The 11,235-nt window shown below is 49.8% G+C and overlaps 1 protein-coding gene across 2 annotated transcripts in view; it reads right to left on the bottom strand.

Annotated features, from left to right (window-relative positions):
• Positions 1-787: 787 nt before the first annotated feature.
• The window catches only part of ARHGEF19 (Rho guanine nucleotide exchange factor 19), a 29,421-nt gene continuing 18,973 nt past the window's right edge, over positions 788-11,235 (bottom strand). For both annotated transcript variants that reach the window (XM_007491654.2, XM_001377077.3), the window contains exons 9-16: positions 10,041-10,170; positions 9,128-9,202; positions 7,402-7,491; positions 6,901-7,067; positions 5,971-6,129; positions 5,455-5,534; positions 4,799-4,903; positions 788-2,464 (exon numbers count right to left, since the gene is read on the bottom strand). In XM_007491654.2, the coding sequence (XP_007491716.2) occupies positions 2,307-2,464; positions 4,799-4,903; positions 5,455-5,534; positions 5,971-6,129; positions 6,901-7,067; positions 7,402-7,491; positions 9,128-9,202; positions 10,041-10,170 (964 nt within the window). In that variant the 3' untranslated portion in view covers positions 788-2,306. The remainder of the gene's footprint in view (positions 2,465-4,798; positions 4,904-5,454; positions 5,535-5,970; positions 6,130-6,900; positions 7,068-7,401; positions 7,492-9,127; positions 9,203-10,040; positions 10,171-11,235) is intronic.

Raw genomic sequence — 11,235 nt, 5'->3', positions numbered from 1 at the left:
GAAAGGAGAGAGGGAAAGTCATCTTTCTTTCTCTCTGGAGGGTATCTCAAACCCCTGCTCCAGTTCACCAGAGGAAGGGAGAGATGCTGCCATCATCCCTCCATCAACAGGGTTGACCTTGATTTCCCTGATCACTTGGTCCTCTCAACTTCTCCACTGGTACTCCATCCTAACCAGTGAGACGAACCAACCAACCCTTTATTTAAAAAAAAAAAAAGAAGAAGAAGGAAGCTTCCCTTCTTTTTTACGACTTGGTCAAGTCACCCACCATCTACCTGACAACTCTCCTGGCACCAAAGAATCATAAAATTTAGAACTGGAAAGGATGGTAAAGAACATCTCTTCCAAGGCAGTTAGGTGGTACAGTGGATAGACCGATGAGTCTGGAGTTCAAATCTGATCTCAGAGACAAATTCTATGTGTGACCCTGGACAAGTCCTTTAACACCTCCCAACACTCAAAGACAAAACTATTAACCACCTCCCTACAACCAAGGATAACTGACATCTCCCAACACCCAAGACAAACTATTAGACATCTCCCTACACCCAAGGACAACTATTAACCACCTCCCCAAACCCAAGACAATTATTAGACACCTCCCAGTACCCAAACAACTATTAACCACCTCCCTAGAACCAAGACAACTATTAGACACTCTCCAACACCCAACACTCCAGTTTTCTTTTCTTCAGGCTTAGCACCTCCAGATTCTTCAACCCATCCACATGTCAGAAGCCCAAAGGCCTTTGTCCCCCTCTGGACCCTCTCCAGCTTATCAATGTCCTTCCAGTTTAAGATGCTTTATTTACATGTATTATTTTGTTTGGTCTTCCCAACAATTCCCTGGTTAGGCAGTATTCCCACTTTACAGTTGAGGAGACTGAGGTCCAAGGTGAAGTGATTTGCCTAAGGACACACAGGGCAGAAATAAAAGATCTGAGATTAGAACTCGCATCTTTTCATTCCAAATGGTGATCTTTCCATTATACCAAGTCACTTTTCTGTTCTGAGTGTTTCCACATCTGTAAAGGGAGGGGACCAAATGAGACTATCTCGAAAACCCCTTCCAACTCTCGTATTCAATGGGCTAAGTTCTCTTCTTATTCTGACGTTCAATGCTCTAAGATTTCTCCTCACTCTCAGTGTTGAGGATCAGCCATGGACATCGGTCCTGGAGTCCAGAACTGGGTTCAGAAGCTTCTCAGATATTTACTATCTGTGTGACTTGGAGGTGAGTGTTTTAACTTCCTTATGTCTCAGTTTGTCCATCTGTAAAATGAGTAGGTTAGACCTTAGGACCTCTGATGTCCCTTCCAGCTTGAAGTCTGTGATCCCAAGTGTTTTCCAGCTCCAATACTGGATGTTCTACCATCTTGTTCTGTTCTGACATTCAGTGCTCAAATGTTTTCTTTCAGCTCTCACATTCAGCTGATAGTCTAGTTTTAATAAAAGGTCACTTCCATGTTTTCTGTGTTATGATGCTTTGGCTTTTGCCTGACCTCATTTCACCAATCAAGAAAGGGTGCTCCAGGTAGCTAGACAGCACCCTGAGTAGAGCACCAGGACTAGAGTCAGAAGGTTCTGAGTTCAAATTTGTATCCAGACATTTCCTAGCTGTGTGACCCTGGACAAGTCACTTAACCTTGACAGCCTACCCCTTGCCCTTCTGTAAGTATGAGTTTAAAAAATAAAATAAAGAGTGCTCCAGAAAGAGGGGTTCCCCCAGGACAGGTCCCCCAGGCCTGAGATTTTCCAAGATATCATCGAGCCCTCTCTCCTCAGTCAGGGCAAGGAGCCCAAGTAATCAAAGGCAGGTCATTTAATGCTACAGAATGCCCAGCTCAGACTGGGTTGTCAAGGAAGAAGAATCCATTCAGCAGGTTCCAGCCATGTCCTTCCCCACCTTAGTCACTAAAGCAGTTTGCCCCAAAGGAGCAAAATTAGGGCTGAGAGACCCAGAGGGTTCACCGGTCAGTGTCCAAGCTCCCTAAGCTCACTTCAAGCCTCCCCTCCCCAACCCCAGGAGAGACTAACAGACTTGCCATCGCTCTCTCCATCCCAGGCATCCTGGAGGAAGTTAAGGCTAAAGGAGCTAGAGGGCACTCCCGTCCAATCATCTGCCCTCTCATATGTGCCAGCCAGGCAAGCTCCTCCAGGCCAGGGTGGGTGTCCTGTCTCAGAGCCACCAGGGAACAACTCCAGGAGAGGCCAAGGGGAGGGCAGTGTCTAAAGCACAGAGGCCAGTGGGGTGGGATGGAGGGTTAAAAGTCACAGCCTTCGGGGAGCTCCCACTCCCTACTCCATCACGCAGCAATTCCCTGTAGCTTGTTGGTGGCACTCTCAATCCTCCTAGTCTCCCGGATGTTTCGAAGACGGGCACTACGGCTGGTGATCTCATCCACATAGGCCTGGGGCACCCAGCCCCTCTCGCCATCTGCCAAACGGATTCCCTCCAGCCACCCTGCAGGCACAAGAACCAGGGACCCTCCCTTAGCTGGCATCTGGGCTGTATGGGCCTGGAAAAGCTCCTAACACTGGGGGGAAGAGCCTGCTAATAGTGGAAAGGGTGTTGGAGCCATGAGACTTGGATTTGAATCTTACCATTTCCTAATATGGGACCTTAAGCAAACTCCCTCTATTCCCTGAGTTCCTTCAACTATGAAATGAATAGGGTGAATGAGATTGTCTCAGGCCCTTCCCAACTCTGACATCCTAAGACCCCCTCCCAGCTCTGATAGTCTGTGTTCTAAGAGTTCTCCCAGCTCTAACATTCCAGCTCCTAAGACTTATCCCAGCACTGACATTCCAAGTTCTAAGTTCTTTCCCAGCTCTGACATTCTCTGTTCTAAGGTCTCTCCCAGCTCCGACATCCTTTGTTCTAAGCTCTCTCCCAGCTCTGACATTCTTTGTTCTAAAGTCTCTCCCAGCTCTGACATTCTGGGTTCTAAGGTCCCTCCCAGCTCTGACATTCTGGGTTCTAAGGTCTCTCCCAGCTCTGACATTCTGGGTTCTAAGATCTCTCCCAGCTCTGACATCCTCTGTTCTAAGGTCTCTCCCAGCTCTGACATCCTCTGTTCTAAGGTCTCTCCCAGCTCTGACATTCTCTGTTCTAAGGTCTCTCCCAGCTCTGACATTCTCTGTTCTAAGCTTTCTCCCAGCTCTGACATTCTCTGTTCTAAGGTCTCTCCCAGCTCTGACATTCTCTGTTCTAAGCTTTCTCCCAACTCTGACATCCTCTGTTCTAAGGTCTCTCCCAGCTCTGACATTCTGGGTTCTAAGGTTTCTCCCAGCTCTGACATCCTCTGTTCTAAGGTCTCTCCCAGCTCTGACATTCTCTGTTCTAAGGTCTCTCCCAGCTCTGACATTCTCTATTCTAAGCTCTCTCCCAGCTCTGACATTCTCTGTTCTAAGCTTTCTCCCAGCTCTGACATTCTCTGTTCTAAGCTTTCTCCCAGCTCTGACATTCTCTGTTCTAAGGTCTCTCCCAGCTCTGACATTCCCTGTTCTAAGGTCTCTCCCAGCTCTGACAGTCTCTGTTCTAAGCTCTCTCCCAGCTCTGACATCCTCTGTTCTAAGGTCTCTCCCAGCTCTGACATTCTGGGTTCTAAGGTCTCTCCCAGCTCTGACATTCTCTGTTCTAAGGTCTCTCCCAGCTCTGACATTCTGGGTTCTAAGGTCTCTCTCAGCTCTGACATTCTGGGTTCTAAGCTCTCTCCCAGCTCTGACATTCTCTGTTCTAAGGTCTCTCCCAGCTCTGACATTCTCTGTTCTAAGGTCTCTCCCAGCTCTGACATTCTCTGTTCTAAGCTTTCTCCCAGCTCTGACATTCTGTTCTAAGATCTCTCCCAGCTCTGACATTCTCTGTTCTAAGGTCTCTCCCAGCTCTGACATTCTCTGTTCTAAGATCTTTCCCAGCTCTGACATTCTGTTCTAAGATCTCTCCCAGCTCTGATATTCTGGGTTCTAAGGTCCCCTCCCAGCTAACAATCTGTGTTCTAAGATTCCTCTGAGCTCTGACATCCTGTGTTCTGTGTCTCCTGGTTCTGACATTCTATGGACTCCTTTCTCTACAAATCTGCCCTGAAAAGGTTAAGGAACAAGTAGCTAGCAGAAGCTTGATAGAGGAAAGATGGGGGAGGGGGGATCATCTTTTCTCTCCCCTTGTCTGCAGGAAGGATGATGCCTCACCCAGTCCCATTAGAGATGATTTTAAACTGTAGTTGTAGGAGTCAGATTTACTAGGGGCTTTGTAGTGATGTTGGTCAATCCTGAATTTTATCCTGTTTTGAAAGCTACACTGGAGCAGCAAGGTGGCACAGTACCTGGAGCGCTAACCCCGGAGTCAGGAAGACTACTATGGGATTTCAAACCCATCCTCCAACACTTCCTAGCTGGGTGACCTGGGAGAGTCACTTAGTCCCATTTTCCTCCATTTCCTCCTCTGTCAAATGAGCCAGAGAAGGAAATGGCCAACCACTCCAGGATCTCTGCCAAGGAAAGCCTACATGGGATCATAAAGAGTGGGATGTGACTGAAGTGACTGAGCAATAACACCAAAAATGCATGATCACCACCGATGTCCCAGAATCCCGAGATCCCGTCATAGGAGACCTTTCCTCTTCCCTAATCTAATTCTCTCCAGTTATAGCTTACCGGACGTCTCCTGTCCCAGGTATATGAAGGCGTGTCACCACATCAGCATAAGATTCCCATAAGATCATGGTTTGTATAACCTCCCCAGAAATGCCCTCCCACCAGCTCCACAGCAGGGCTCAGGGGTTTCTGCAGCTCTCACCATCACTGGTCCTGGTCTTCACAGCCAGGATGTCGGCCTTCTCCAGGGTCAGCTCATCTGGTTCCAGGGCTTTGTAGGCTTTGATGCACTGCACTTGGGGGATGTCTGCAAGTGAGCAACATCGGGGAGAGAGGGGTTCAAAGCAAAGGGACAGAGGCAGGGTCAGGGCAGGAGGGGACGGGCCTAGACATGGCTTCCACTCCTCTGTTCCTTACTCCAGCTTCTTTCTTTTCCTGCCCACTGAGGTTGGTGGTTCCTGAGCCTTCTTCCCCTGCCTTCTTTCTCTGCTCTCTCTGGTGGAAATCTCCTCCATCCCCTCCAGCTCAATGACCAGATCTATGCACATCATTCCCAAATCTACTGATCCAATCCCTCCCCCTCTTATTATTGTTTTAGAACTCTTATCTTCTGCCTTAGAATCCATGCTAAATATTGGTTCCAAGGCAGAAGAACAGTAAAGACTAAACAACTGGGGTTAAGTGACTTGCCCAAGGACACGTTAGGAAGTATTTGAGGCCAGTTTTGAACCTAGGACCTCCCAACTCCAGGTCTAGAAGCCTATCCACTAGCTGCCCCTAGGAATGAGCTCTTATAAGCTTCTAGGTTCTGGGGCTCTAACACAAGTATGGGCATGGAGAGGGCTCCAGAAGCAGTACCTTCATTCTCATTGATGGCATCTTTGTCCTCCTGGGAGCTGGAAGGGCACATGGCTGAGATCCATCGCCGCTTCTCACTTCTGGGGGGACAGCAGAGGCCCAGCAGCTGCCCAAGGGACCGTCTCCCCAAAGTCTGGCCACCCTGCCTGTCCTGGGGCTCAGAAGCTAAGGCTTACACTTTGCAGCTCCCAGGACCATCCCCTCCCACAGTGTGAGCCCAGGCTACCCTCTGCCCCCTGAGGATCTTGGAAGATAGATTCACAAAGCGGGAACACACACATGCCACAAGAGCCCTCTTGGATGCCCGGGTAAGAGAAGAGTCAGAGGATTCCTCGGACAACTTGTTTCTGGCCTTGGATGGCAACTGTCCAGCTGAAGCCAGAGTTCACCTGGATGGGACAACCAACCTGTGCCTCCTCCTTCGCTAGGTCAGCCCTAAGCTCCAGGCCAGTCGCCCCAGCCTCAAAGAGGGAAAAGTGGGCAGCCAGAGAATGGGCCTCAGGAGAGGGCACTCACTCTGTCTGAGCCCTCAGAAGGAGCTGGTTCTTGGGCTGGCACTTTTGAAGGAACTGGAGGAGAAAGACCTGGCCTGGGATTCCTTGGGGCTTCAAGCTCAGGTCCTTCACCTGGATCTCGGGCATCCGGGCATAAAGAAAGACAGCAAACTTCCCCATCCTGCAGGAGCCAGAGAAGAGCCAGAGAAGAGCCAGATCAGCCTCGGATCCAACTCTAAACCCCTCCAAGATGGGAGAAGCCTCACTCCAGCCCCCAAACTGGACCTCTGATTCTCTGAAAAACGAGGAGGCTGAATCAGCTGGTCCTGGGGGCCCTCTCCAGCTCTGCACCAGATAGCCCACCTCCGTTTTACAGACCAGACACCAGAGGAACAGAAAGGACAGGGCTTCCTCAGGATCACATGAGATCTTCTCCCTTTATTCAAGCCCTACCTGGACTGCCTTCAAGCGCCAGCTCAGCCCAAGTCCCCTCTCTGGTGCCAGGAAACTCACGAGCCCTGCTGTTCCCTCCCTCTTTGGAATTCCTGCATCCCATCAATGGTACTTGAGATTTAGACCTGGAAGGCCTTGAAAGGTCTGCACCCAGACAGCACAGAGGAAAAGCAGTTCCACCCATTTCAGCTGAATTCTCTGCCTCCAAGATGTGGGTAGCATCTCCTTAAGGAGCCTGGGGAACTCCAGAGGACAGGAATCCTGCCTCAACTTCCCTTTCTGTCCTCCCAGGGCCCAGCTTGGGCCAAAGGTTAATTACAGGTGTCCCTGTTCCCCTGGTGGCCTGAGTCCAGGCAAGTTTTGCTGGTTAGCTAATTGAGTGATGGAGTAGGTGTCCAACTTTAAATTTTTTTAATTTAAAATTTTTATTTTTTAAATGTTTTATTTTTTTACTTAAATTTTAAAGTTTAACTTTAAAATAAAACTTTAAAATACTCACTCCTTCCTCCGAGAGAACAACAGGCAGTCATTGAAGGCGTGCAGGTAGATGGCTTTGCTGGAGAGTTTGGGCTTGGTGGCAGAGGCAGCAGGCATCGTGGAGGGTGCCAGCTCTACCAGCTCCCCGTGCCTCACTAGCCATCGGGACTGGGAGATCAGTGGGAATATCTGAGGAGGGGGAGTGGGCATCAGAAGAATGATTCATGTCTCTAAAGCACTGAGGAACCAGGTTTTAAATGGGCCATTATAGTTACCATCCCAGAATGGAAATAGTGTTGGTATCGTGATCCCCATTTTTCACATGAGCAAACTGAGGCTTGCAGAACTGCCCATAGCTAAGAAGTGGTCCATCCAGGATTGGAGCCAGTTTCCCATAACATGAAGGTAGGAGGCTGTCTGAGGGGCTTTGGGATCCCCTTGGGAAAACAGGGTTCCCTGATCTCCCCCAGTCCCCACCCCGAGTCACTCTGGGGTCTCTGGACTCTCCCCTAAAGGACCTCACCTTACTCTCAAAATGAATCTTCTTGTTAAGATGGATGAGTTCCTCTGTTCTCTTCATCGACTGCACACTTGCATTGCACTCCTGGACCAGCTGGGGAGGGCAGGGGGCCAAGGGAGAGGTCACCTTCCAGGAGCCTCTGCCCTCTAGAGCCTGGCCCCAGCCCCAGCTGCCCCCTTCATATGTGGCCCCCAGGAGTGAAGGGCCCAGGAGTCTAGGGCTAAGCTGGGTGCTGTTTGGAGAGGGGAAAACCCAGAGCTCAGAGGCGGCAGGACACTGACCACTGGCCCTCTTTCCCTTCAGAGGAAGAACATGAAACAGAACCCAGAATAAAAGGCTATTTTGACCAGAGTTTTGTGGGGTGGGAGAAAGTTGCATTGGGAGTCAGGAGACCTGGGCTCTGGTCCTTCTTCTGACTCTGACATTCCCTGTTCTAAGGTCTCTCCCAGCTCTGACATTCTCTATTCTAAGGTCTCTCCCAGCTCTGACATTCTGTGTTCTAAGCTCTCTCCTAGCTCTGACATTCTCTGTTCTAAGATCTCTCCCAGCTCTGACATTCTCTGTTCTAAGGTCTCTCCCAGCTCTGACATTCTCTGTTCTAAGGTCCCTCCCATTCTGACATTCTGTGTTCTAAGGTCTCCCCCAGCTCTGACATTCTCTGTTCTAAGATCCCTCCCAGCTCTGACATTCTCTGTTCTAAGATCCCTCCAAGCTCTGACATTCTCTGTTCTAAGGTCTCTCCCAGCTCTGACATTCTGTGTTCTAAGATCCCTCCCAGCTCTGACATTCTGTGTTCTAAGATCTCTCCTAGCTCTGACATTCTCTGTTCTAAGGTCTCTCCCAGCTCTGACATTCTCTGTTCTAAGATCCCTCCCAGCTCTGACATTCTCTGTTCTAAGATCCCTCCCAGCTCTGACATTCTCTGTTCTAAGATCTCTCCCAGCTCTGACATTCTGTGTTCTAAGGACTCTCCCAGCTCTGACATTCTCTGTTCTAAGGTCTCTCCCAGCTCTGACATTCTCTGTTCTAAGGTCTCTCCCAGCTCTGACATTCTCTGTTCTAAGGTCTCTCCCAGCTCTGACATTCTCTGTTCTAAGCTCTCTCCCAGCTCTAACATTCTCTGTTCTAAGATCTCTCCCAGCTCTCACACTCTCTATTCTAAAGTTCTTTTCAGCTGAGACTTCCTTTGGTCACTGTGGTCATTTTGTGGCTTGGGGTATCAGCTCAGTCAAGACCGAAATCCCTGAGTAGGGGGAACTTAGCTAGAGCCTAGACTCCATCTGCCAGGAGTCTTCCCTGGGAAGTCAGGACCTCAGGGTGTTTGGTTTTGTTTGTTTGTTTTTTTAACCCTTACCTTCCATCTTAGAATCAATACTGTGTATTGGTTCCAAGGCAAAAGAGTAGTCAGGACTAGGCAATGGGGGTTAAGTGACTTGCCCAGGGTCACATAGCTAGGAAGTGTCTGAGGTCACATTTGAACCCAGGACCTCCTGTCTCTGGCCCTGGCTCTCAATCCACTGAGATACCCAGCTTCCCCCGGTTTTTGTTTTTTTGGCTAAGCTTTGACTTGCTGCGTGGTCCTGGATGGGCACCTCACCCCTATCTGGACCAAATTCAGAGATAGAAATTAATCCCTTTGGGAAAGTCCAAGTCAAGTCAAGGGAGGTGCCAGTGAGGAGGACCATGGGAACCATGGAGATGGGAATGGGTATTGGGCCCGCTCGCTCACCTTCTTGAGTTCATTAAAGGCCTTGGTGGCCATGTCCTCACCCCGTGAGCCTTGTCCAGTCCTCTTCAGTATATTCTGTAAGCAGTGGGAAAGTTATTTGGACAAGCATCACTGCCCGGATGTCCCCATCTCCTCCCCAATAGCTAACTTCCTAGAGAAATCCACAATAGCTCTTGGGAATGGGACTGGGGCCTCCCAGACTAGGGGTTAGATGCTGGGACCAGTGTTGGCCTCTCTCGTCCCCCAGGATGCCCCGTGGCGTTATCTCCATCCTTGCTAAACCTGGTCCTCAGCTTGGTCCCTGCCTGATCCAATCCCCAACCCACAGGCCCACTCTGTGGTGGGCCCTAAGTCAGGGGCTGGGAATATAAAGGCAAACAGGAATGAGCCCCTGCCCTTGGAGAGCTGACACTCTATTGGTCAGGGGGAGGGTGGATGCTACACATTCTAGACAGAGAGGGATGCCATTTTTTTCACCCTTACCTTCTGTCTTAGAGACCATACTAAGTATCAGTTCCAAGACAGAAGAGCAGTAAAGGCTAGGCAACAGAGGTCAAGTGACTTGACCAGGAGCACACAGCTAGGAAGTATCTGATGTACTTGAACCCAGGACCTCCTATATCCAGACCTGACTCTCAGTACACTGAGCCACCTAGTTGCCCCAAATATAATTTTTAAAACCTTTATCTTCTCTTAGTATCAGTTCTAAGATAGCGGAGTGACAAGGGCTAGGCAATTGGGGTTAAGTGACTTGCCCAGAGTCACATAGCTAGAAAGTATCTGAGGCCAGATTTGAGCCCAAGTCCTCCCGACTCCATGCCCAATGTTCTATCCACTCTGCTACCTAGCTGCCTCAGAGAGGGACACTTTAAGGAAGAAAAGAACACTAAGAACTCAGTCCTGGTCCAGATACCTCCACTAGCATCTTCAGGCGGGTGATTCTCTGGAAGGGCAGGATGAGGAAGGATGTAAGAGGCAGGCGCTGGCAAATGGGGGCCTCTTCCAACCGGGACAGAATACTAGGAAACTTGGGGTTCTTCAGTCTGGAAAGCAGAAAGGATAGGGAACTAATCACAGACTCCCTAACCCCCACTCATACTCTCACAGAATCAGAGATAGAAGAGACCTAAGAGACCACCTCATCCAACCCATACATGGCCAGGGATTCCCCTTATGACATCCCCAACAAACAGATCAGCCATTGCCTGGTTGAAGAATTCCAAAGACAGGGAACTCGCCACCTTTAGTACCTCCCTACATCCTCTCTATAGGAGAGAGCTCAACAAATCCTGCCCCTCTTTCAAACCCCAACTCAAGATCTACCAGGAGGTGGAAGCCTTCCTTGACCACCGCCAACCACAGTGGTCTCCTCCTCCTCCTCTGAACATCTACACCAACTAGTTGGTCTTTAGGACATCCAGCCTTTGTGAATGATGTTTCCCATATTCACCTCCATCCATCCTGGCCATCTTGGAACATCTTCCTCTCCACCCTGCTGCTGCCCCCACCTCCCAGCCTGGAACAAGCCCACCTGGACCAGGGCCTGAGCTTCCCTCTCTGGGCAAGTTCCTCTTGGAACTCTGCCCTGGGGCTAAGCTTGTTTGGCAAGGGAGGGAGGGAGGACTTGCCCAGAGGATCATATCCAGCTTGACCGAAGGCTATGCATCATATCCAACCACCCCAGACGTCTTGGGCTGCTGCGATTCTGTAAGAGCTTCCCCCACCCCAATCTTTTCCAGCTCTGGCAAGGGGATGGCAATAGGCTTCCCTATGCTTCTACTCGCATCCCTGGGCTTCCCCAGGCAGAAACTCCCTTTCCTGGACATCCTCCCCTAGATATGGTCACACAGCAGAGCCTAGACTAGAAACCCAGTCTCCTACTATTAAAATATAAGCTCCCTGAGGGCAGGAATCCTCTAGATTCTTTGTATCCCAGTGCCCAGCACAGTGCTTGACACACAACCCAATAAATGCTCATTTATTCGTGTTTATGTCTTCTTTGACTCACTAGACTAGGAGCCCTTTGAGGGCAGGGACACATCTTGTACTTCTAAGTGAGAGCTCAAGCTCACCTTCATTTAGGGATTCACTATTTACAGAACCCTGTC

The sequence above is a fragment of the Monodelphis domestica genome, chromosome 4 (assembly GCF_027887165.1).
Source record: "Monodelphis domestica isolate mMonDom1 chromosome 4, mMonDom1.pri, whole genome shotgun sequence".
Taxonomy (NCBI): domain Eukaryota; kingdom Metazoa; phylum Chordata; class Mammalia; order Didelphimorphia; family Didelphidae; genus Monodelphis; species Monodelphis domestica.
This window is presented reverse-complemented; position numbering and strand designations above follow the sequence as displayed.